The sequence below is a fragment of the Schistocerca americana genome, chromosome 1, assembly GCF_021461395.2.
Source record: "Schistocerca americana isolate TAMUIC-IGC-003095 chromosome 1, iqSchAmer2.1, whole genome shotgun sequence".
Lineage (NCBI taxonomy): Eukaryota > Metazoa > Arthropoda > Insecta > Orthoptera > Acrididae > Schistocerca > Schistocerca americana.
In genome coordinates this window covers 816,633,502-816,660,741 of record NC_060119.1, presented here as the reverse complement: position 1 = coordinate 816,660,741, position 27,240 = coordinate 816,633,502, and the positions used below count along the sequence as shown (strand labels likewise).

The following is a 27,240-nucleotide window of genomic DNA, read 5'->3' as shown; positions in this document are numbered from 1 at the left end:
ACGTGTCATCATCGATTCCGATGGGTATGCACCTTACTTGAAAGAAACATTTGATAAGATGAAGCAGTTGTTTTTGCGATTGAACTACGACAGTTTAAATGGCAGGTTTACGGGGAACTGAAAGTCATAGGCATATTACTTGGGCTATAACACGTCTACATCAAATTCTGCTGCTTCCTGTGGCTCTGGGATAGCCGCGCCAAAAGACTTCATTATAAAAAGAAAGATTGACCTAAGCGTCAGTCACCTGAACCAGGATCTAACAATGTTCTGCACGAACCACTTGTCGAATTCAAGAACTTAGCTCTCCCTGCTCTTCATATAAAATTGGGCGTAATGAAAAACTTCGTTAAGGCCATGGACAAAAATGGAGAAGCATTTTTCTATTTGAAATTTCCACATCTTTTTTATTGGCCCACAATTGTCCGCCACAGTTGGTGATGTAACCGTGAATTTTCGTTCCATAATAGACGTCTTCGCATCGAAAAATCCTTTTAAACAGGATCTCCTCCAAATACTGAACGCATGTCAGAATTACCTGCGACGGCCTCCACGACACAACGGAAGCGCAGCATGGTCAGTAGTTTTCACCGTCCCGCGTTGTTGATTCACGCGGACACCTGAGCTCCTGAACAACATTTTTTACGACTGTTGGTAGTTCACGAAGCAGCTCCGTGTTCGCTCTTTTAAGGACGAGGCCACAATAAGACAATGGCTCGTGATCGCAAGTCACGATCGAGGTTCCGAGCATCAGATAACAGCGGCGTGAGTTGTATCGATCCCAGATGTTGCACATCTGTATGACGAGTGGCTCGAAGCTCTGTTAAATTACTACCGGACGCCTAGGATTCTTCACAGGACCTTGACTGCAGCACGAAAAAGGTAACTTTTTTCAGTTCTTGTGAAATTCTCTTTAAGAGAAGTGTTGTAGTGAGTTACGAGTTGCGAACTACAATTTCAGTAGGATTTCATAACTTCCGAGTGGATGTCATAACCACAGGATCTTGTTCATTAGATTGCCAATTGATAAAGTGGTCGGTAATTCTGTGGACGCTGTCTAAAACTTGTAAGCTGCGGTGATGTACCCTTACAAAACTGAAATCTGTAGGTATTCATTATGCTATTACTTTCTAGGAAAAAAACATTAAGGGTTGGTTGAAAACGTGAATAATATCGAAAACTTAGATAAAAGTTTACGTAGCCTCGATTGTAGGAGTGAAGAGTCACTATTGAACTTGCATTCGTGAAACAGGACTCGTGCAAGTCAAACTGGCACAAAGCAAAAGCTCGTCATGTTATAAATTAATTGGAAGATTCATGTTTGTTAAATGAAAAATTCTGCTTCTCTATAAGAAATGTGGGGCCGGCCGGTGTGACCGAGCGGTTCTAGACGCTTCAGTCTGGAACCGCGCGACCCTACGGTCGCAGGTTCGAATCCTGCCTCGGGCATGGATGTGTGTGATTTCCTTAGGTTAGTTAGGTTTAAGTAGTTCTAAGTTCTAGGGGACTGATGACCTTAGACGTTTAGTCCCATAGTGCTCAGAGCCATTTGAAACATTTTTTTATAAGAAATGTGTCTTCTTGACACCTAAGTGAGAATTAGTTCTAGTATTAACACATAAACTATATAACATCTATATTTACATCTACATGATTACTTCGCAATCCACACTTAAGTACCTGGAAGAAGGTTCATCGAAACATCTTGAAGCTATTTCTCTATCATTCCACTCTCGATGGCGCGCAGGAAAAAGTTACACTTAAATCTTTCTGCGCTTGCTCTGATTTCTCTTATTTTATCATGATGCTCGTTTGTTCCTATGGGTGGGCGGTAGCAGAATATTTTCACAATCGGAGGTCGCAACGAAAAACGCCTTTCTTTTAATGATAACCACCCCAGTTCACGTATAATTTTCGTACTACTCTCTTCCCTGTTCCGCGATAGTACAAAAAGATCTGCCCTTCTTTGAACTTTTTCGATGTCCTCTTTCAGTCTCATCTGATGCAGATCCCACATCGCACAGGAATACTCAGAAGACGGCGAACAAGCATGATGTAAGCAGTCTTTTCAGAAGACCCTGTTGCAATTTCTAAGTGGTCTGCCAATAAACCGAAGTGTTTCGCTTACTTTCCCCACAAAATTATCTACATAATTTGACCTATGGATGGGGAGAGTGTGCAGACGGTTATTTTTACTAAAACGTAAGCTAAAACGGTAAATATTTCTTGGAGCAATCGGATTATCTTCTGTAATATTACCGTAAAATTATAGTGGCTCTGTCCACTTCCATGAATGATAACACAACCCATTAGAACAAGAGACTTCACATACAGCAGGATTAATGTCTTCCTTTTCTCTTCATGTATGTGTAGTCCCACAATGCTGGTATCAAAAATTAGTGTCGCATCAATTTGTAACGTACAGTCACCGCTCTCAATTCGTGTGCACAGTGTGTTGCCTTTTGTGACGGGAAACTTAGTGGAAGCAAACTAAGCGGAGTTTGCTGCATCGGTCCACATGAATCCAACAATCTCCAGAATGTAGTAAATAGTTTATGAGAATCACAGTACTGCTTAAGAACGAATTAAGGATTGTTCTGTTGACCAGCTCATTCTACTTTACGCAAGAATACCTACGCCGAAGTAATGTGCAATAAACTGAGTTGCTGTAACGTTGTTTTTGTATAATGTAATTTATGTTGGAATTTTATGTAATAATTTTTTATCGTCGCCGATAGCTCAGTTACATCGTGCTTAAAATACGTATTTGAAATTTTTTACGTCTCACAGACGGCTGTAGGTGGCACATGTGAAAAATGATTCGTGTAGTACAATAGAAATATTTAGGGCAGTCTTACTGAAATATCAGAAAAGAATGCTGTTGAAAGAAATAAAATTGACCTTGTGCACCTGCTTAGTCTTTCCATCAGTGAGGTTGGCATAGAATTTGCGTTTCATGGTCTGCAATATGTGACAGCCTGTAGTGGGCAAATGAAAACCTCTGGTAAGGAAACCAAAATCCATGACAGGTATGGAACAACAACGCTTCGATACGCAATGAAAACAAGTCACTAATATCAAAACGATCCTCTTTGAAACGAGAAAACTATCTCCTTGCCGTGCTCCGCCCAATGGTATTATCGTCACACACGGAGCAAATGTTTCTGGCTGCCTCCGCTGCTGTCACTCCTCTACTGAACTCAAAGAGACGAATGTGTCGGAAATGTTTCGATTTATCCTCTTGGTTCCCTATTTTTTAGCGTCCACAGCTCCACTCACTATCTACAGATGACAGAAATAGCAACGGTGAACTACAAACAAAAAACTACAATCGATAAATAAATCCATAGCAACCACAATAGCAACATGCAAAACAAAAACATTACAAAGTCATGCACCAGCCTAATAACAGCGCCAAATGACGTACGACAACTCGAGATTTCAACTCAGTTTCCAGTAATCTGTTCCTGACGTTTCTTGGCGGATGCGTGTAGCCTCTGCCAGATTTCAGCTGCTGTCACCTGTCTATTCGTGGTGTAGTCCTTCTGGAAGTACCCGTGCATACTCATCAGCCACACTGTTGTCCTTGGTTCTTCTCGTCACCATTCGTTCTGCAGTCAATGCACACACAGTTCTCAGGGCACACTGCGTTGCAACCTCCACCTTATAGATTCCGGTAAAAATAGACACACTGTGTAGCCATCACGTACTCAAACCATTCATCTGTACGAATGATTTTTCTATACTGAAAATACCAAATATAAATTCGCAGGCAGGTTTCATGTCTCTAGATTCCTAAAAAGCATCTGAACGGTGTCCCGGTGCAGACTGTTAAAGAAGGTGTGAGCATATGGAACAGGTTCCCAGGTACGTGAGTGTCTCGAAGACTTCTTAAGTAACAGAAGACAGTACATCATCGATATCATGTGTTTATCAGGAACAACGGTATCGTCAGAGCGTCCCGGAAACTGTGATAGGACCGTTATTATTCTCTGTATACATAAATGATCTTCCGGACAGGGTGGGTAGCAGTTTCTGGCTGTTTGCTGACGATACTGTGGTGTACGGGAGGTGTCGTCGTCGATATGAAAACAAACCCATAATGTTCGAATAAAACATCAGCAGTATGCTGCTTGACACAGTCATGTCGATTAAATACTTAGGCGCAACGTTGCAAAGTACATGATATGAAATGGAATGAGCACGCAAGGGTTGTAGTAGAGAAGGCGAAAGGTCGACTTTGGTTTATTGGGAAAATTCTAAGAAAGTGTGGTTCATCTGTAAAGGAGATCGCCTATAGGACACTAGTGCGACCCACTGTTGAATACTGTTCGTGTTTGGGATTCGCACCAGGTCGGATTAAAAGCAGACATCGAAGCAGTTCAGAGGCCGGCTCCTAGATTTGTTACTAGTTGGTTCCAACAACATGCAAGTATTTCGGAGATATTTCGGGAACTCAAATGGGAGTCTCCGTAGGAAAGGAGACGTTCTTTTTGAGGAGTAACCGGCGATTTACGCTGACCACAAAACGATTCTACTGCTGTCAACATGCATTTCGCGTAAGGATAACGAATATAAAAGTAGGGAGATTAGGGTTCGCACGGAGGCATATAGCCACTCGTTTTTTCCTCGCTCTGTTTGAGAGCGGAACAGGAAAGGAAGTAACAAGTAGCAGTACAGGATACCCTCCGCCACGCACCACACTGTGGCTTACGGAGTATGTATGTAGACGTATATGTAGATGGTACACAGGTATGAACGTACCGGAGTATCAGTTTTGCAGCGTTCGGTCATGATGTTAATAGTGTACAACTTTCCATTTCCGTCAGTGTATATTCTCAGCTCAGTTAATCATCTCCTGATAAAGTTAGAGCATTAGCCGAATACAGAGGGAACCACCACAAATAACTATTTAATCATCATTACAGAGAAGAGAAGAGAAAATGGATATAGACATGTACTACAGACTTCGCAGGAGTGCTGAATCTGCAACAGAAGGAAGAGGGGAACCTAGAACCAACAGAACCTCGCATCAGAAATATGCTGCAGCCCTTATCTTCAATAATGATGCAATACATGTCTTCGCCTGACTTTCATCTGCGTCATTCTTCCATATCACATTTTACTTGCACCAGCTCTTCACAGCAGCAATAAATATCATAACTCAGATCAAATTCAATTATAAAAAGGTAGGGTCATATGTTTTCGATAGCCCTTACGCCAGGGACCATATGCAACAGAACGATCAGTGTCGCGATCCTACAGTACAGGGCCAAAGTATGAATATTATACACTTCCTACTGCTTAGGCAAATGGAGTGAATTGGTTGGTTGTTTTTGCATTTGATGTGGTTTACTGTCGGCTTGATGGGACTAATGGAAGCACCATTAGTTCTTGGTCAGTCCTTCGGAAAATCCCACAAAAAGTGCTTTTTGACTATATTTTTACCGTCACCGATGGACCAAAATTCAGCCGAGGATTCTAAGATGGCTATGCACAGCAAGTGACTGAAATTTTTGCGATATATTCCTAAGATCCCGATGTCGAAGAACCTTGAAAATTTTCTTGATCTTTTTCCATTTCCGAGATACAGAGGTTCAGAGTTACCCAACCTCTACACACGAAATTCGGTATGAAACAAAAATCTAAATAATAAATAACCACAGCAAATTGCATTTACCTAGAAGAGCCATCTCCTCGTTTTAAAAAACCTTTATCCGTTATCGAGAAACACCCCAAAAACTTGTTTTTTGGGTACCAAAACCGAGCGCGGATTCCGAGACGACTATGCACACTAATGCCTGTAATTTTTACGTTGTATTCCTAAGATCCCGTTCTCGAAAATCTTTGAAAATTTTCGTCATTTCTTTATCCTTTTCCGTGAAACATAAATTCAAAGTTACCTTACTTTCACACGTAAAATACGTACGTAAAATTCTATGTGAGGCGAAAATGTAGTTTATAAAGTGACTCAGCATGCGGAAATATGCTGCAAATCTTCTCCGTTATCATCTGGGAACCCCAAGTTATGGCACTGAAGTAGATGCAAAAACTTTTTGCGCGTGAATTCCGGTCTGAGTTGCAAAATTAGTTTTGTCTCATTTCACTTTCACAAAAGTAAACTATCTAAATTGAACTGACCTGTACATTTCTGACTTACGTGCCATGTTGCAGCAGGGAAAAGAAGGGAACCAGCGGCAAAGTTCTCCTACTGCAGTACAAAAAATGGGAATATGTTCCTGTTTATTTAAAAGACTCTGAATGAAACATGGTGTACTAGCTGCTTCATTCTATCTTTCTCAACACCTTTAAAAATTTTCCCACAAATTTTGGCATGCATATTCGTGCTTTTTTAAACATGCAACTCACCTCACGCTCTCACAAGCTCCCCTAACATAACTCACTCACACCAACTAGTAAATCAACGTAATGCGCTTGTACCCATCCACCAACCGTTCCCCGAAAGTTTTGGCATGCTAACATATTCGTGCTTTTATGTACTGAAAGAGAACAAGACAGGGGCAGTACCAAAGAAACGGGAAAGTAATAAAGATTGTATGACAGCAGGCTGTGGTTGCGTTATAGAAAGAACGAAGGAGACAATGGCAGTATGAGAGAAGGAGAACGACACAGCGGCAGCGTACATAACTGACAGCGACAGATCAGTGCTAGGAAAAGAGAGAACAACACAGTTCCAGGGGGAGGGGGGAAGGAATAAAGAGAAAAAGTGGAAGTGATAATGAGTGACAGAGTATATGACAATTACAGCGAGGAAGAGAGAGAAAGCGAAGAGACAGCAGCAGTAGTAAGGAAGAGATGCATTAGCAGTAAGAGAGATCAAGAAGGTGAGAGTGACAGTGAGAGGAAGCGGTAGTAGTAGGACAGAACGAACGGGACTGTGGCTGTGATACAGGAAACAGCGCCTGAGAGACACAAAGAGATGACAATGAAATGGGGCTGAATGAGTGAATGAGAAACGACAACTGGAAGTGCATGGGTACGAGCGACTTACAGCGATGGGCTAGTGGGTGTGACTGAGTTACAATTAGGGGAGCTCGTGGGAGTAAGAGCTGAGTTGCGCGTTAAAAAAAGCAAATGCCATATTTTATGGAAAATTTTCGAAAGGTGCTGTAGAAGATGGAAAGAAACAGCTGGTACCCCATTTTTCAATCAGAGATTTTTAAAGAAACAGGAATATATTGTTATTTTTTGCACTCCGATAGAAGTGTTTTTCTGCTGGTAGGTGTTTCTTTATTTTTAGGAGATGTGCTGCACAAGTAAAAGCAACTAGGTTTCACTGCAGACCTTGTTCAGTAAGTGAATGTAGAGAGTGAGTCACGATTGCGTAGTGAGCCGGCAGCTCCGTGGAGCGCGGAGTTAAGAGGCCTGCTGCATCCGGGGCCTGCTTCGCTTCCCAGCTGGTGCTCCACATTCTCTCGAGGCCGCGCCGCTTAACCCCGCGGACAAATGGCGGATATCCTTTTCTTTATCTCACCTCAATACGTCATGGATCACCGAACTTGCTAAACAGCATTTCGTTTCCAACCGTGTGTTATTCAACGAAAGAAGCATAGCGATATCTTTTGGGATGTGGGCTCACGACATATGTGCGAATAACGTATTTAAAATCATTTTGAAATTACTAATATTATAGCCCTACGAGCAGCGAGTTGTAAAAGTATCTCGAAAAGTCAATGAAAATACAAAGGCAATATCAGAATAACGATGATACCACATAACAAACTACAAGTAATGTTGTTTCAATACTTTGCTTCACAATACATCGAGAGCGTTTCGCTTTAAGGTATACAACCTGTAAATGAAACTGTCGATGTATAAGCACGAAATATAACATGGAATGATGGGTGGAAGAAATGCTAGGGGTTACTGAATACCCAAACCGGCAAGGAACTTATAGAAGTTCACCTGCAAAAAGCAGTCGCATGATTCTAGTCTTAAAATAAAAAAAATTAAAAAAATGTTCTGGCTTAGCGACGAATGGTTTAATCTTCTTTTCTCATCTACGACAATTGATAGAGGAAAACATAAAATAATTTTTACTTAAACAACTTTTACTTTATGCAAAGTAAGATTTTGTGTATTCAGCATTTTTTCTTGTAGTTAGCAAAACTGTTCTGGCAACTCCATTTCGAAATTGCAGGTGACCGTGACTTTCGCGTTATTGGGTGTGGTGTCAGTCTTATTAAGGCTGTGTAGCTACAGCTACTGAGGAAAATCGTGTATGCTCGGAAATGAGTGATGTTTCAAGAGGTGCTGGGACGCAGCAAGGTGCCCTCCTTACCACACTCTGACAGAAAACTGCGGCGAAGGTTGAAATGATGGGCAGCGGCTCTCAAACAGCGCGAGGGCTGGCCTGACGGCACGCCGTCCTTGTGACATGCTACAAGGTTGTAATTATGTAAAACTCGTCTCACAGTTAATTAGCCAGCAGGCATCTTGCTGTCGTTAGGGGCCATATTCAGTAAATGATGAAGCAGCGGAATTCAGTTTTAATCGAGATGGTTTTCGACGTTTCATCTTGCTTTGAACAGCAAAAGGATGCAATTTGCTTTTCACCCATCCACCCAACATAGTTTCTCTATGCGCAAGTGATACGTTTTACATCAACAGTCGGCTTAAGTGAAGATATTTATTTTGTGAATCTTACAGTTGTGCCTCTTAGCGATATAACACAAAAAGCAGTTTTTCAGTTGCACCATGAGGGAAATAATACTCGTACCAACCGTGTGTTTTTTAACATTCAGCACACTTATATCTATAATCTGCAAGCCATCTTGTGGTGAGTGGTGGAAGGTTCATCGTGTACCACCGTCACTCTACCTTTTCCTGTTCAAGTCGCGAATGGTGGACGGAAAGAACGATTGTTGGGAAGAATATGTTAGTTCCATCCTCTCTAATTTTATCTCCTCGGCCTTTTCACGAGATACACGTAGGAAAAATCAACATGACTGTTTTAGGAATGTATACAGAAGGAAATGTAACAGTAATTTGTAATTTTTTGTGCACTATGTAATTGCTGCATTAAGCGTGTTTCATAGTACTCTAAGCACAAGTTTCCTAGTAGACTGCAATTATCATGTTTTTTTATTGTTTACCATTTCTCTTCGTTGTTACATTTAGAATCTCCGTCATCACATTTGCGGTAATTTTTCTGTCTCGTCTAGTTTGTTGAGACTGTAAGGTCTTACTCTTGGGAGCAATATTTTTTTTCTAAAGCAAATCTATATGAGTACCTTACATATGGACGTGGGGACGTTTTGCCTAGAGATCTGTAAGAGTCTAACCGACAACCTAAAACATTTGTTAGAAGTGTGATCTGACTTGAAATCGTACTGGGACATGGGAAGATTCGGCTGTGGATCTCTGTTGAACTTTCATGGGGTAGAGGATGGGAAGTAGAGTGAATCACTTTTGTCTCTTCCTTTCACGAGCACATTTTGACTATTGAGGAGATTAGTCGCAAAGCCACAAAAATTGAAATGGCTCAAATGGCTCTGAGCACTATGGGACTTAACATCTGAGGTCATCAGCCCCCTAGAACTTAGAACTACTTAAACCTAACTAACCTAAAGACATCACACACAAAAATTGAGTGCAAATTTGTAGAAAAGAAAAAATTGCTACCTCTTCTATCCTAAAAAAGGATAAACGCATGGCAACTGTGCGACGAAAGCAAGAATCAGCTCTGCATTTTTACATTGTAAATTATTAAATAATGACAGAAGGCTGTACGCAGCAGAGTAATAGAGTTTCTCATTTTCCAAATAAACATCATAGTTTATCTGGGTGATGCAGTGTCATGGGAAAACTAGGTGAAATATTGCTCACGTTGATTAATTATACAACCTAATTTTATTCAGTGACATCTTCAATACGAGAATACTGGGCAGCATTTTTTATAGGGACCTGCAGGGCTTTGTACTTCAAAAAATGGTTCAAACGGCTCTGAGCACTATGGGACTTAACATCTTAGGTCATCAGTCCCCTAGAACTTAGAACTACTTAAACCTAACTAACCTAAGGACATCACACACATCCATGCCCGAGGCAGGATTCGAACATGTGACCGTAGCGGTCGCGCGGTTCCAGACTGAAGCACCTAGAACCACTCGGCCTGTACTTCAAAAATAGACATCAGAAATGTCTCTGTACGTTAAGCCTAGGGAGTATATGTAAAATGACTCATTTTATAACACTATCACGCTGTAGTCATTCCACAAACTGGACAAGAAAAATTGTAAACTATCCCCGAAAGGTGGTGAATGCAGGTGCCAGTCTGGATTGCGAACATCCTAGATGAATGTACCTAGCTAGAGGCTCGTATGGTGATTCAGAGCGATCATTATGCTCACTCCAGCTCGACAGTAAGGTTTTGTTTCTAATTTTGTGTCATCCTTATTAGAAATTATGTTGGTGAAATATTGTTCTCTGTATTACACGTCGTACAGTTCTTCGTCAAAGCGTAATATATACATCTAAATCACCATCTCTACCTTCAAGTCAAATGGCTCTGAGCACTATGGGACTTAACATCTATGGTCATCAGTCCCCTAGAACTTAGAACTACTTAAACCTAACTAACCTAAGGACATCACACCTTCAAGTCATTTTAAGGTATGTGGTAAAGGGTAAAATTAGTGTACACTATAATTTCCCTTCATTTCTGCTCCAGTAGAGAATTGTGCGCGGGAAGGAGTGTTAGTTGGCCTCCGCGCGGACCCGAATCTAAGTTTACGTTCATTGCCTTTTTGCAAGATATGTGCAGGAGGCAGCAACCCATTAGTTGATACTTTTAGGAACGTACACTGTCTGTCTCTGTTTCCGTTGTAAGTAAATCATTCGTTCTTGAATTTTTCAGTTTTTATAAACTTTGACTTTTATTAATTCGTGAATTATGGGCTGATACTTCTGTCCGCTTCTTGAGATGTTAGAATAGGTTGGAAGAAATGAAATTAAACCAAAGCGGGACCGAAAGCGCTTGCTGGATTGATGACCAGCCTGGGTGGAATGTTTGAGGTGCTTCACACAGAGGACTCTTATTTCACCATAACGTACAGTTTCACACTATAAAATTCGGTTCTGATGTAAAACTGACGTTTTCTGCTCCAACACAAAATTGCATGAAATCATCCCTCTCTTTTCATCTCAGTATTTGTTTTATTTTTATCAACTTTCATTGTGTGATTCAAGCTTTTGCTTTTGTTTTCCTTTTTAAAAATTGTGAACAATATTCCAAATTAGTACTGAAAGTCAGAAACACCTCTTATTCGCGTTGTTACGATAGGTTATTTGATTATTCACGTCAGCCGGCCGTGGTGGCCGAGCGGTTCTAGGCGCTACAGTCTGGAACCGCGCGACTGCTGTCCTTCGGATAGTTAGGTTTAAGTAGTTCTAAGTTCTAGGGGACTGATGACCTCAGAAGCTAAGTCCCATAGTGCTCAGAGCCATTTGAACCATTATACACGTCAAGCCTGGTGCTAGAGAACAGTTCAGTTTAGTTTAGTTTTGTTTTTAAAGCAGCTGAGCACTCGAAGCACTAGGTCAAGATACCTCGATACTGGTAACTAGTTTCACCTAAAATATGACTTTTAAATACTGCTAATAAATTAAAACATCGCTAAAATATAACGATAACTTTCAAAATAATTTGTCTTGAAATATTCGATTTCAGATTTGTACTCTCTTAATGAAATGTAATCATCCATCCCAATCTGCTATTAGTCCATTTCCTACTTCCCCCTCTCTGTCTGCCCACCTCTTTCTGCCTCCTTCTCTCTCCATGTTATGATCCCCGCCCCCAATACGAGGCTGGTGGTTCTCACCCCCATGCTATATCTTTCCATATCGCACTCAATATATGTACCAAATTTGATTGAAATTGTTCCAGGGCTTTATGATTAACTTCTTACCCGCCGCTTTGCCTGCGTGCGCAGATGTCAAATGTATTTCACATATTATTTACAATCTTTCACAGGTATTTGTGTACATAGTTCACCTGCATCTCTTGCGAATATCGTCCTGCAGCTTCATTTTCACGCTATTTGTGTCTCCAGAACAATGTGCTGCATATAATTTTGCGGGTACATCCAGTGGCATGTGTGCCTACTATCTGCAAAATGTGTTGTGAGTAGAATTAGAAGTGAACATGTAATAAACCCAAACGTCGTGCATAATGCGGCAGTTTTTCACACATCTCAGCATTATGAAGTCATATCTTCTGAACTATGAGTGGTACAATGATATAATTTTGTCAGTAAATTCAGTGGTACATGTTAATACTGTCTGCAAAATGTGTCGCGAATGTAGTTACTAGTAAAAAAGTAATATATTAATACTCATGCTCCGTGCGGCAGTTTTAGTGCACGAACGGCGAAAATGTAGTAGCGACAAAATCTTTCATTTTTTTTACGCCGATTAACAGCGAGAAAAAGTTTCGTAAAGGTTTGAAATTATGTCTAATGTTTGTTGCAAGTCGTTAAATGCTCTCATTCTTAAATACTGGATAAATAAAGTGTAGGTATTCGCGTGTTGTGGACTACACTGCTTTTTCACCCCCACCCCCCACCATCACAGCGATTCTTTCCCACACAGTATGCGATATTGTACTACGTTTGGCTGAGATCAGTCCAGTGGTTAAGGAGGAGGAGATGTGAAACATACACATATACATATTTACGTACATCCATTTCTATAATATGCATGGATTTGTTTTTGTATGTTTCAGCACGTCTATCGTCATCTCAGCTCGATTCGATCAACGCATTATAAACACGATTTGCATGCGAACGGAACCGACAGTCTATAATTGAATGCTTGGTTGACTCCATGGCAATAATGTCACAAGCCACAATTACAAAAGAAGCTGCCTCAGCTGATACTGAGCCTAGTATCGAAAGAATATCGATAGTGATGGGCAGTAGTGATTGAATCCACAGATTGGTTCGGGTGACTCTGTATTTGTATTTTGAGTAATAATTTTTGAGCAATGCTGATGGCAGCCATATTGCAGCGGTTAAGACATATGTTTTTGTTAGTGCTGGAAATTAATATTGAACAAATATTCCGTAAAGTTTTTGTTTTTTTATAAAAGCCTGAAAACAAATGAAGCTGTGGACTTGTAATTCTGGACGAAACCACGTCAAGTAAAATAAGTATATCAAGGAGAGTTATGGATTTAGGTAGTTACTAGTAGGAGCTCAATTAAACGCCAGAATGTGAACATAGATAAATCTGAACAGCATCACATCGAACCGAGTTATTGTGATTGACATACTGATAGGTTTCACGACATTCCGTCATTCAGTTTGTGCAAAGAGTCATTATCTAACAGCCCTACGATGGAAATGAAAGGAAACTTCCGTTCTGCTAACAGCGCCTAAACGATGTTTTGTTCTTCCATAACGGAGTTGGATATTTAGTCAACTTACTTCTCTCCTATGAACTTCTGATGGAGGTATTAGGAGAAGAAGATAATGGCAGTCACCAGCATTGCGAAGCCTTATGCAGAGTTGGCTCAAGAGGCTGTTAACATAGGACAGCCATGTAGGAAATTTACGAAAGAGAATCAGGTAGTGATTGTGGGTGGAGCTGGGAATATAGTCTTGATAGCGACGGAGAGTGTGATGTAGGTGGAGAGTATGATGTCGGTGGTGACCTGGTAAAGATAGCTGCTCAAGCTGGTGGCACTAACGAGCACTTCTTGCAACTGTTTTAGCGTCATGATTGGCCTCATCTTAATGTTGCTGTTAGGCGTGTTAACACGGGTCTGGAGAAGGCGCTCATGGCGGAGGGCATGTCTCACATTGCAGTGATGCCTGTTGGATCTGTCAATTGGTCAGGTTTCACTAGGCATGGCCTGCACCTCAATATGTATAGGGAGGGAAGGCTGGCAAAGCTTATAGGGGAGAGTGTAGCTGGCGGTGGTGGGATCACTCTTGGGAAAATCCCTGTAGTAGTTGGAGTTAGAGCTGCACCTTTTTTAGACTGAAGTCAGCTGATAGGTATCCCTTCTTAAACGAAGTTCCTCTAACAAAGGAATCACGTTCAAAGGAGGTCAGGTATCAAAGTAGTGAAGGAATTAGCGTATTTCATCAAAATATACGATTAATTAGAGATAAATTTAGTGAATTGCTTATAGGTGTTGACTCTGACATTGTAGGTAAATCGGAGCATCACTTAAGTAATTGGGCAATTCAGAGACTTCCTTTACCAGGACACAGATTAGATGGCTGTTTTTCAAGGAGTTCTTTGTGGAATGAGGAAGTGTCCATGACACTATTCTGTTTGATTCCGTAGACGTGTCAAGGCACTTGCACTGAACAGATATTTGAATGTTGTGCAGGGGCAGTTGAATTTATTGAAACTAAACTTCTAATTGTTGTTATTTATAGGTCCTCTAACTCTGACTTGAAAGCATTTCTGCTCAAGCTAGAGAGGGCCCTTGGTTCACTTTATAAGAACTACCAAAAATTAGTTATATGTCGTGACTTCAATATTAATTTCTTATGTGATTGTGCAAGAAAAAGGATGTTGGAAGATCTCCTAAATTTATATGATCTGATGCAAACTGCGGTTCTTCCAACGAGGATGCACGGGAACAGCAACACAGCAATAGACAAAATTTTTAATCATTCTTCATTACTAGGTGGGCATTCTGTTTGTAGAAAGGTGAATGGCCTTCTAGACCATGACGCCCAAATTGTAACACTAAAAGGTTTTTGTACTCAAACAAATGTTGTATATGATTACAAACTATGTAGAAAAGCTAAGCCAATGACAATAGAGAGTTAAGGAACAAGAGCGGCAGGATAGTTACAGTTCCGATAAGATAAATGACAAATATAATGCTTTCCTTAACACATTTCTCATACTCTTTGAAAATTGCTTTCCGTTAGAGCGTTCTGAACAGGGTACTAGCAATGAAAGGCAGCCTGTGTGGCTGACTAGTGGGATCATGTAGAACAAAGTAGGAATTATATCAGAATGTTAGGAGTAGTCACAATTGAGCTACAGTGGCCCATCACAAACAGTACTGTAAGGTGCTTAAAACATTGTTGGGTAGGCAAAGAGTTTGTGGTACGCAAATAGAATAGCTAATTTACAAGATAAAATTAAAACCATATGGTTAGTCGTGAAGGAATGTCTGATCAGCAGCACAAGGTCAATGATATAAAGTCAGTTGGTAGTAGAAATATTTCTGTTACTAATAAGTCAGATATATGTACTGTATTTAACAATCACTTTCTGAGCATTGATGGCGAACTAAAAAGCTTAGTTTCTGTAGGGTATCTTATAACTCCCTTGGAAAATGCTTTTCCGAGACTGATGTTTGACATTCTCCCCTGTGATACTGACAAGGAGGAGACCGAGTCAATAATTAAATCACTCAAGACTAAGGACTCTCATGGATATGATGGAGTACCTTGTAGAATACTGAGGTACTGTGCTGCACATGTTAGCCCTGTACTTAGACATATTTGTAATTTTTCCTTTAAGAATGGTCTGTATCCTGGTAAAGGAAGTCTCTGAATTGTCCAATTACTTAGTAGTAAAGCCGCTTTATCAAAAGGGAGAATGGGATGATACAGACCATTTTAGACTTATTTCTATGCGAAAGTTATTGAAAAGGCTGTGTATGTAAAGATAATTGATATTTTTTCACATAATTTGCTATCAAATGTACATAGGAGCAAGGTCAAATGGGGAATGCCCCAGGGATCAGTGCTGGGGTCACTCCTGTTCCTTATTTATATAAATGATATGCCCTCTAGTATTACAGGTAATAATAAAATATTTGTTTCCTGATGACACTAGCTTGCTAGTAAAAGATGTGATCAACGTTGGCATTGTTTCAAATAGTGCAGTTCATGTAAACCACAGTAAGACTCCGTTTTTACAGTTTCTAACGCACAACCCAACAAAACCCGACGTTCTAATTTCACAGGATGGGCATATGATTAGCGAAACTGAACAGTTCAAATTTCTAGATGCTCAGATAGATAGTAAACTGTCGTGGAAAGCCCACGTTCAAGATCTTGTTCAAAGACTTCAAGCTGCCATTTTTACTGCTCGAACGATATCTGAAGTAAGTGATAGTTGGACACGAAAAGTAGTATACTCTCCTTATTTTCGTTCGCAATATTTTGGGGTAACCCTTCGCATTCTCGAAGGATATTTTTCGCTTATAAACGGGCGGTTCGGGCAATAAGTCGTGTAAGTTCGCGAACGTCTTGTGGACCACTGTTCATTAATCTTGGTATTCTGACATTGGCCTCTGAATATATTCACCCTTTTACTGTCGTTTCTTGTTAACAGTATCAGCTTATTCCCAAGAACTAAGAGCTTTCACTCAGTTAACACTAGATAGAAATTCAACCTACATTTGTATCTGCACTCTTGTGCAGAAAGGTGTGCAGTATACTAATGCATCCATTTCCAATACGCTACCACAAAAATTCAAAAATCTTAGTAGTAACCACTCGCTTTCAAGTAAAAATTAAAGAGTTTCCTCATGGGTCACTTCTTCTTTTCTGTCGAAGAGTTCCTTGAAAAATTGAGCTGATTCCTGTCTCATATTGTTGACTGCGTTTACATAAACTTATGGCTTGTCTTTCTTAGGGTTCATAAACATTTTGTTTTATTTGTTGTTACTTTTATGCTGTAATTTCATGTACTGACATATTCCGTGTCCTTGGAGGTTTGGTCCTCGATTTAGTCCTACGGAGCTAGAAGTGTAAAATAAAAAATAAATAAATAAAAACCAGTGACAAGGAGAGATTTGTGCTCGGCAAGTGTATGGCTGTGTGTTTAGTGTTTTCCTCCTGCTGCTATCCATGTTGCCTCCCGTATTCATCAATAAACCTGCATATCTTCCGCAGGATCACGGCCGTGACTCTTTGTCCTTACGACCTTCGCCAAAGCTTGGGACTCTGCGTCTGGCATATGGCCAAGTCTCACTCGATCAGTCATTTTCTTTGGGACTTCTCTGGCGTGTTTCAAAGCAATTTCGCGAAACATCAGCTGTTTCATGTTGTTTACAATGCATTATTTGTAGTTTACTTATACGTAGACTGCAACACGATTGTCACGACTTTATAGTCTCGTTCCGCGTACACTTTCCCTTTCAACTTTTACAAATATATAGGCCGTTAGTAATATGTAAGGGAGTGGAGCAAGCTGTCCGGGGGGGGGGGGGGGGGGGGTGGCAGGTGAGGAGACGGGTTCAATGACATCAAGGCCGATGGAGATCGGACACTGCGAAGGTCACGGTTTTCATTTTCTCTGAACCGCCGGAGAAATCCTCAATGGAAACTGCTTGACTGGGGACCTGGCGAAATCTAAGACGCTATGGAGGACTCCCAGTTGCTCTGAAACTTAATTTTCGTGATGGAGAGGCAGCGTTTGTGTGTAATGGTCTGGGCAACTACCTCGATATTTCAGTTCAAATGACAAAGTACAATGAGGTGACAAACTCATTGCATACCTCCTAATATCGTATCGGACTCTCTTTTGATCAAAGTAGTACAGCAACTCAACGTGGCAGGGACTCAACTAGTCGTTGGAAGTCCCTTGCAGAACCATGCTGCTTCTATTGCTGTCCATAATTACGAAAGTATTGCATGTGCAGGACTTTGTGCATGAACTGAACTCTCGATTATGTCTCATAAATTTTCGATGGGATTCATGTCGGGCGATCTGGGTGACCAAATCATTCACCCCAATTGTCCAGAATGTCCTTCAAACGAATGGCGAACAGTTGTCGCCCGGTGACATGTCGCATTGTCATCCATAAATATTCAACCGTTGTTAGGGAACATGAAGCCCATGAATGGGTCAAAGTGGTCTCCAAGTAAGGGAACAGAACCATTTCCAGTCGTCTAGGTTCAAAGCGATGTGGTCACGAGTCCAGGAGAGGCGCTGCAAGCGATGTTGAGCTGTTAGCAAAGGCACACGCATAGGTCGTCTGCTACCATAGCCAAATTTCACCGCACTATCCTGACTGATACGTTCGTCTACGTTCCACATTGATTTCTGTGGTTATTTCAGGAAGTGTTGCTTGTCTGTTAGCACTGACAACTTTGTGAAAATGCCGCTGTTCTCGATCTTCAAGTGAAGACCGTCGGCCGCTGCGTTGTCCGTGGTGAGAGGCAATGCTTAAAATTTGGTATTCTCGGCACAGTCTTGACACTGTGGATCTCGGAATGTTGAATTGCCTATCAATTTCCGAAATGAAATGTCACATGCGTCTAGCTCCATCTACCATTCCGCATTCAAAGTGTGTTAGTTCCCATCGTGCGGCCATAATCACGTCGGAAACCTTTTCACATGAACCATATGAGTATAAATGAGAGCTCTGCCAATGTATTGCCCTATTATACCTTGTGTACTCGATGCTGCAGCCGTCTTTATATGTGTAGGTTAGAGTCATAACTCACATGCTCCAAAATAATGATTATTGAGATGCCGACATATTCTCATGTAGCTTTATACACAGAACATAATTCACGAAACAGTAATTCTCATTTGGCACAAGGTCCTTGAGAAAACCGGTGTTAAACTTCAAGATGAGTTTCTAAAGTCTCATGATCCGCAGTATCTTGTGAGTTTTGTCCCGTACCTCATCTTGACTAATCAGCTATTAGCTCACTCGGCGCCATTTTCTTGTGTAGTAGTAAATATTGATGCCAGTGGAGTGTGTTTTCTGTTCTGTTCAGTTATTTTGGGAAATATAATTCAACATAGCGGTTGGAATAAAACTGACTTGAGACACAAGTCATGGAAGAAAACGTTTCACCCGTTGGAGAAAGAGGAAGTTCAAGGAAACGTTCACAGCATCCAGAAATGTGGAAAAGTCAGGAAGCCAAAAGAATGAGGTTAGAATATCCTGTTTTCTTCATTGTTTTCAAACTAAACTGATTCTTGTTATTGGTTTGATTTTTTCCTCCACGTAAGAATGTATAGGACTCTTTCTTTGGAACTTAACAGTGAGGAATCGCAAATTCAATATTTTATATCCATTTTTGAAAAATAAACAGAACCTCACAGTGTAGTTTGTTCTATCATTATAGGTACAAACCTTCAGTACTGCCCCAGTATCCGACATGTCAACACCGTGGAGGAGCATTTGATTGCTGTTCACTTTCTATGAACGATATTAAAAACTTTCTTGATTTGTTTTATAAAACACCGGAAAGAGATTATCAGAATCAGTTCATATTGAAGTATGTGGAAATTCGCAACGTCATCAGACGTCGACCTAGAAAAGATAAATCAAGTCAAAACCAAAAGTCGCAGCTGCTTAGAACGACGAAATATCTTACACGAAGCACACAGAAACATAAAGTTCCAGTTTGCAAGTCAACCTTTATAAATGTATTGGGAGTATCACGATTCAGAATAAATAATATCACTAAACAGTTTCATCAGCAAGGTTTTGTACAAGACTGGAGAGGCGGCTTCAGGAGGGCGGCAGAATATGAACCCAAGACAGACTGTGTCATGAAGTTTATCAACAGCTTAAAGTGTGTAGAGACACATTACTGTAGAGGACGAATTTGTAAATTTCATTGATCATTGAACTGAAGAAATGTACACAGTAGACATTTCTTTTATGAAATTGCAAACGGTATTCCAAACTAGAGAATATCTTTTGTAAACTAACATAAGCAAAGTCCATAAAAGATGATTAATTGGTATTTATCACGATTAATATCGGAATGTAATGTTTTATATACACTGTAAAGAGAAAGTGACTTGCAGTCGGAACCAAAAAGTGTTGCATATCGAGTCGCAACACGATAGTTCCCGCGAAACCAACATCGTCCAAACAGCTCAGTACCAAAACTCACAAGATCCTAAATGGGGATTGTCAAAACTTACACGTTCCATAATTCATTAACAAAACTCACTTGATCCATAACATAACCTTAAATAATTGTAATTTCTCAATAAGCAAACATAATCTGAAATATACATAATGATGTATAGCCATTGTTCTTGCACATACTGGTCTCAATATATGGGACATGCGCACTGCCCATGTAAAACACGTTATTAGTCACTTCTGAAAATTTATGTTTTTGGACCATGTGAGTTATGCTTCTAACCTACCCATATGTGCTTATCGCTATCCCATGACTTTTGTCAGTTCAATATATTTGAATAGTTTATCATGCATTCGGAACGAATCTTTAACGTTGTTTTGTAGTGTTCTGTGCCTGAGAACACCTGACAGACTAAAACGTACCGACTCCGCCTTTGCTTCGCCTGAGCACACTCCGCTAGTTCTGGAAACAATCTCCTAGGCTACGGCTTAGACATTTCTCCGTAATACACTTTTATGCAGGTATACTAGTCCCGCAAGGCATGCAAGAGAACTTCTGAGATGCTTGGGAGGTAGGAGTGAGGTAAAGGTGGAAATTAAGTTTTGAGGGCAAGTCGCGGATTGCAAACAGCGCACCCTCCACTGCGGCGTTAAAGTTTCATTCTGAATATTTGGTAACTTTGTCACTGTGTTAAATGTCGAAATGGATATTAGGGAAAAGCAGCATAGTGTACAAACTGCACGTTTACCTGAAGTTTGTCAGTCGATATTTTACAATTATTTTTTATTCTGGGCATGTTGATGTTGGAATGGAAACGTGATGGATGTCACAATTCACTGCGTGAATTTTTTTATCTGTTACACTGAATGCAATTATGACTGCAGCTATTCTGAAAAAAAATCTCCCAGTGCCTTTTCTGATATGCTGAAAACTTGTCACAAGTGACTTCCTCATTCGACAGTTCACTCTGTATTCTATATCCACGTCAAAGATACTTTATCTATAGAAATTCGCAATTTGTCTTAATCATGGACGTTACCGATATTTGATGTATGTTTTGCAGAATAATATGTTGTTTATCTAAATCTTCAGATTCATATTCAGTTCAGTGACACGTAACTTCTCATCATAAATTACGTTTGTTTAATCTCTTTCTCTTTCTCTCTCTCCCTCTTTCTCTACCTCTCTTGCTCTCTCTCTCTCTCTCTCTCTCTCTCTCTCTCTCTCTCTCTCTCTCTCTCACACACACACACACACACACACACACACACACACACACACATTCATACAGAAACACTGTGGCACTCCTTTCGCTATTTTTGGCTAGCTTAGTATTTCAGGCCTTTGTTTGGTACCTCATATGTTAATTAAAAGGTGTAAAGTATTTGAAGTATTAGCAAAGTGCCTCAGATAACACTCTCATTCATCAAATAACTGTAACAACAGCCCAAAGAAACTGTTATGTAATGTTCATTATCGTAGGGAATTTGTTGTTCATGTAATTATTATAAAATGATGATTCGTGATTGATTTATCTTTCTCTCTCTCTCTCTCTCGATGACGCTTTCGCGTGGTACACGGAATTGTTATGTACAGTATCAGCTGCTTTAAGTATTTCAATAATATCACTATAAAAAGAATCTCGTTTTTATTCGAGTAATCTGATCACTCGGAGATGCATTCCAAAACTGAAATCATTTTTAAAGAATAGTTTTGGCCTTACTAACTGTACCAGCTGACGCTTTGTGTGGGTGTGTGGGCGGTCGGTCGGCATTCCCCACCTATTGTAATTTCAGTGTCTGCAAATGAGAATCTGCTTTGTTTATTAGTAGTATTCGAAGTCAGATGTTTCTATAGGCGACGCTGTATAAATTTCTTTACGCATTTCAACGTGGCCTTAATGCAGCCACACAGAGGAGACGCTACTCAATAAATTTGGCTTGGACCAAACTCAAACAAACAGCAAATAATAATGTATTGAGAAAGTTATCAGATTACGCTCTATAAAGAAAGTTTTATTTAAACGACACAATGTATTTTCACTTCAGGGAACTAAAGAGGCAAAGTTCATATTAAGTAACAATACTAGTTTTATCAATTCAAAGAATATAATTTCTCTCGTAGTATTACGATAAAAGAGTTCTGGCTACTCTCATATTTCACTCAAGTAAGCTACATATTATGTAGGGGTAAGTTATAACACACACACAAAACAATTTATCCGTGTAAGGTTTGGCCTATCTACGCATGATTTGCGTTAAGCGCCCCTGAAGGGAAGCTTCCAGGTTCGTGTCCCGGCTCGGTACACAGTTTTAATCTGTTAGAAAGTTTCAAAACAGTGTACATACCCCCGTGGAGTAAAGAGTCATTTGGTGGCCTGCGACTGGCACGTCAGACGCCACAACATTTAGTGGTTCCGACTGCAACATATCGAGGCTTCACTACGTACTGAATTCTTAGAGTTCTACTACATTTCTGTAATCTTAATCATAGGCTTGGTGCGACGAACCTATTCCGTAGTATAAAATTCATTTTAGTCAAGTGTATCCTTTATGCCGTCGCAGTTTTCACAAACTTTAGGGCCAACACAAACAACATAGCGCTCTTCTTTAGTTTCAGCATTTTGTTGACGGGGAACCAGCAACTTTATTAAATTCGTTAAAGCGTTTATTAACGATTCTGTCAACAGTTGCAATATTTGTATTAGGCGACTAGTTTCGAACCTTACAAGTTCATTTTCAAGCTTGACCTATGAGGCTGCACTTGAAGTGCCTGATCTTAATAATGAACATCAAAGCGGCAACACAACCTTTATAAATGTTTGCAGAATGAGTGCCACAATCCAAACATGCCTCTTACCAATTCAAAATCAAACTGACTGATTATAACTTGGTAAGAGGCATTTGTGGAGTTCTCGTGGCATTAATTCGGTAAACATTTATAAAGCATGTGTTGCTGCTGTGATATTTATTTTTAAGATCACACACCATCAGTGTAGCCTCAGTAGGCTAGGCTTTATAATGAACCTGTGAGATTTGAGACTAGTCGCCTAATATAAATACTGCAATTTTTCACAGAATCGTTAATAAACGCTTTAGGGAACGTAGCGTTCTACATTGAAATCTTTCTATGTGTGAGAAGTGTCTCTGTTTGAGTGTGCGTGTGTTTATGTGTGTTCGAGTGTGTATGTGTGTGTGTGTGTGTGTGTGTTTGTGTGTGTGTGTGTGTGTGTGTGTGTGTGTGTGCGGCGCTCGTGATAAAGAGGGATTGCCTAGTATACGCTGATGTCACAAGATAGAGAGCTCCCCGAAGCGTGACATGTTGGCGTCACCCAGAAGCCGTTCCAAGGCCGCCTGTGCTGTAGCTTACCTGCTGGCCAGCCACGTCATGCTCGTCAGCTTTAGGTGACCTTTGTCTGCTAATTGTAAAAGGCAAATTGGCAAATTGTTGCGTTCTGCACCGCAATGTTGTGGGCATAGTGTGGATGATTAATACTTGGTAGGAATGATCGAAAGTGTCACAGTTATGCGTGCCAATGTCCTAGTAGTTTGCAGAAAGAACAACAATAAGAGAGCCGGCCGGCGTGGCTGTGCGGTTCTAGGCGCTTCAGTCTGGAACCGCGTGACCGCTACGGTCGCAGGTTCGAACCCTGCCTCCGGCATGGATGTGTGTGATTTCCTTAGGTTAGTTAGGTTTAATTAGTTCTAAGTTCTAGGAGACTGATGACCACAGATGTTAAGTCGCATAGTGCTCAGAGCCATTTTGAACAATAAGACAGGCAACGAGAATGTTGCAAACAAAGAGCTCCATGTGAGGATAAAGTGCCCCACTGAACTGCTCTATTTAGTAGCTGAGATCGATAGCTTACACAAGACAGCACGGTGATCGAACTATTTTTGTGGAACTAGTTTTCTGTTTTCTTTAAGACCGAAGTGGGGATGGGTGGTGAGAGAGGGGAGAAAGGAAGGACGTGCGAGAATTCGCGAAGCGCTGCTCCTAACGCTGGGTTGAGAGTGAGTCGCGAAGCTGGCCACAGCGTTTCACGAAGTAGAGGAGCCAGGGACGCGTTTACACTCAGCAGGGGCGCTCATACCCAGGGTCAAGGGAGCGTGGGGGGAGGGGGGGCGTCGCGCCCTCCCGCTTCCCCCCCCCCCCCCATGCACTAGCTCTAGGGGAAAGGGAAAACTATATTGTCAGGTGTTTTCTTTCAGAAATGATTTAAGAGTCAGTATTATGCAGGTTTTTAACTAGGTTGGAACTGTAACTTCGTTATTGCTACTTACAAGTCGCCTTTGGTCTTCCAAAATATTAAAAATATTTCAGAACCGCGAGTGTTATCGTGTTGGAAAAAAAAAACCTGGAATGCTGTTCATGACTGGCACCACAACAGGCCGAATCAGCAGACTGACGTACAAATTTTCAGTCAGAGTGCGAGGGATAACGGCGAGGGTGCTCTTGCTGTTATACAAAATGGCATCTCACCCCATAACTGCAGGTGTAGGTCCAGTGTGTCTAGCACGCAAACAGCTTGGTTGTAGGCCCTCAGCTGGCGTCCTTCTAAATACCACACGGCCATCACTGGTACCGAGGCAGAGCCAGCTTTCATCAAAAAACACAATAGACCTCCACCCTGCCCTCCAATGAGCTATCGCTTGACGTCACTGAAATCGCAAATAGCTGTGGTTTGGGATCAGTGAAATGCTTGCTACAGGGCGTCTTCTCAGAGTTGTCCTTGAAGTAACTGGTTTGTAACAGTTCGTTGTGTCACTGTGGTGCCAGCTGTTGTTCAAGTTGCTGCTGTAGATGCAGCACAATACGCTAGTGCTATACGCCGAACACGAAGGTCTTCCCTCTCGGTCTTGTTGCTACGGTACTTTCTCGGCTGCCAGCAGGCATATACAGTGACTTAATTCTTGCCAAGTGTATCCGCAATATCGCAAATGGAACATCTAACATCTCGTTGCCCTAATACACGACCTCCTTCAAACTCAGTGTGGGGTTGATAAAGGCGCCTTGTCGCCTTAAAGGCATTCTTTACTAACAGGAGCTTACCACGCCCAGTCTCAAAGGTAACTGACGCTAACGACCGTTACAGCGTGTATTTAAAGCAAACCTGATTTGCATCCTCATAGCGGCGCTAGTAGTGCTACTCTTATGCGACCAGGGAGATATTTGAACAGACACCATCCTTCAGATGTAGAAACACGCCTACCAACTTTCGTTCACGTCGCACTATTCCTTCTCGGTGTTCCGAATTTTTTCCTTCAGTGTAACCGTAAAATATACTATGTTGTGACTTTGCTATTCCTTATCTTGCATTAACCTAAGATACACATTTGTTTTTAGTTACAGTATGTTATTTTTGAAACTGAAATACTGATTTTTTCATAAAGTTCAACTTTTTGGTCTTTTATTAAAACCGTAATTCTTCACAGCTACGTCAGTAAATTGTGGTGAATAGATAATTATTTCAGTACTTTTAACTTTTTAATATCTTTAGTTCCTTAAGTCATAAATTGTACAAACGTTTTATGCAATACGACAATAAACCTTAAATGCTCCATTGTCGGTGTTGTTATTGTAACCTTCTATCCGCAGATCGGTTTGATGCTGCTCTCCATAACAGTCTATCCTGGGCAATTCTCTTCATCTCTGTATAACTACTGCAACCTGTATCCATCTGAACCTGCTTGCTGTATTCATGCTTAGGTAGCCCTCTACAATTTTCACCTATCACCTTTCCCTCCAGTACCAAACTGACTAGCCCCCGATGGCTCAGAACGTGTCCTACCATTACTCAACTTGTGCCATAAATAGCTTTCCTTCCCCATTCAGTTCAGTAACTCCTCATTAGTTGCTCGACCCACCCATCTAATCTTCTGCATTCTTCTATAGCACCACATTTCAAAAAATTCTACTCTCTTCTTGTTTGAACTGCTTATCATCCACATTTCACTTCCGTAGGAGGCAACATTCCGAAACCAATAGCTTCAGAAAAGACTTCCTAGCATCTAAATTTATATTAAATGCTTATATTATTTATATATTATATTATATTAAATGCTTGAATAAAGAAGCAAACATCATCAGGATTCACCCACTGGCCATAACGGGTGCGAGGGTTGGCGACTTGCTGATTATACGTCCCACATATTCTCCGCACTGCCTTGCAGCCGGCAGTCGGCCAGTCGAAACACGCCTAAATCTTAGTCAGTGAGTAGTGTTTACTTATTAAATGTTAACAAATTTCTCATTTTCACAAATTATTTTTTATCTTCGTTTTATTTCTTTCCCACTTCGGCCATCATAGGTTATTTTGCTGCCCAAATGGCTAAATTTATCTACTTTTAGTGCTGTCTTTTCTAATCCAATTTCCTCAACAACGTCTCTTTCAATTCGATCAGCCTCCCTTGCCCTTGTTTTACTTCAGTTGATGTTCATATTGTAAGCTCTTTTCAGGACACTATCAGTTTCATTCAACTACTCTTCCAACTCCTTTGTCGTCACAGGCACAATTACTGTACCGTCGAGAAACATCAAACTTTTCTTTCTACTTACACTTGAATTCCCTTTCCAAATTTCTGCTTGCCCATTGTAGACACGGAATAACAGATGCTACGACCCTACATCACTCGCTTCTCAAATACTGCTTTCCTTCCGTGTCTATCAACACATTATAACTGCAGTCTGGTTTGTATTCAAGGCGTAAATCACCACTCACTCCCTGTATTTTATCCCTGCTGCCCTTCAAAACTTCAAAGAGTGTACTCCAGTCATTATTGTCGAAATGTTTTTCTAAATATAGAGATGCTATGATCGTAGCTTTACCTTTCCTTAACCTATCTCAGAAGAACAGTAGTAGGGTCAGTTTTACTTCGTGTCTTCTACCATTTCTTCGGAACCCAAACTCATCTTCCCCGAGCCCGGGTTCCATCAGTATCTACAGTCTTTTGTAAATAATGCGTATCAGTATTTTGCATACATGACTTATTAAACTGATTAGATAGTACTCACCCCTGCTAGTACCTGCCTTCTTTGAAATTGGAATTGTCACATTGTTGCTGAAGTGTGAGAGTATACCTCTCTCTCAGATATTTTGCGCACCAGGTGCAGTAACTTTCTAACGATCTCAATAATTCCGTGGAATTGTTGTCTACTCCAGGGGTCTTGTTTCCACTCAGGTCTTCCAGTGCTCTGCCAAATTCTTCACGCCGTATCATATTTCCTATCGCATCTTCACTTACTTCCTCTTTTCTTTCTACAGTATTATCCTCAAGCTTGTGTCTCTTATACAGACCTTCTATACGTTCCTTCCACCTTCCAACTTTCCATTCTTTGCTTATTATTGGTTTGTCGTCTGAGTTCTTGACGTTCATAGAGCTGCTTCTCTTTCTCC

At 40.7% G+C, this 27,240-nt stretch overlaps 1 protein-coding gene across 1 annotated transcript in view; it reads right to left on the bottom strand.

Moving 5' to 3' along the window:
- LOC124594408 (peroxidase-like) overlaps positions 1-8,400 on the bottom strand; it is a 193,027-nt gene extending 184,627 nt beyond the window's left edge. Inside the window, exon 1 of the mRNA XM_047132781.1 lies at positions 8,303-8,400. Coding sequence (XP_046988737.1) covers positions 8,303-8,400 — 98 coding nt within the window. The remainder of the gene's footprint in view (positions 1-8,302) is intronic.
- Positions 8,401-27,240: the final 18,840 nt, after the last annotated feature.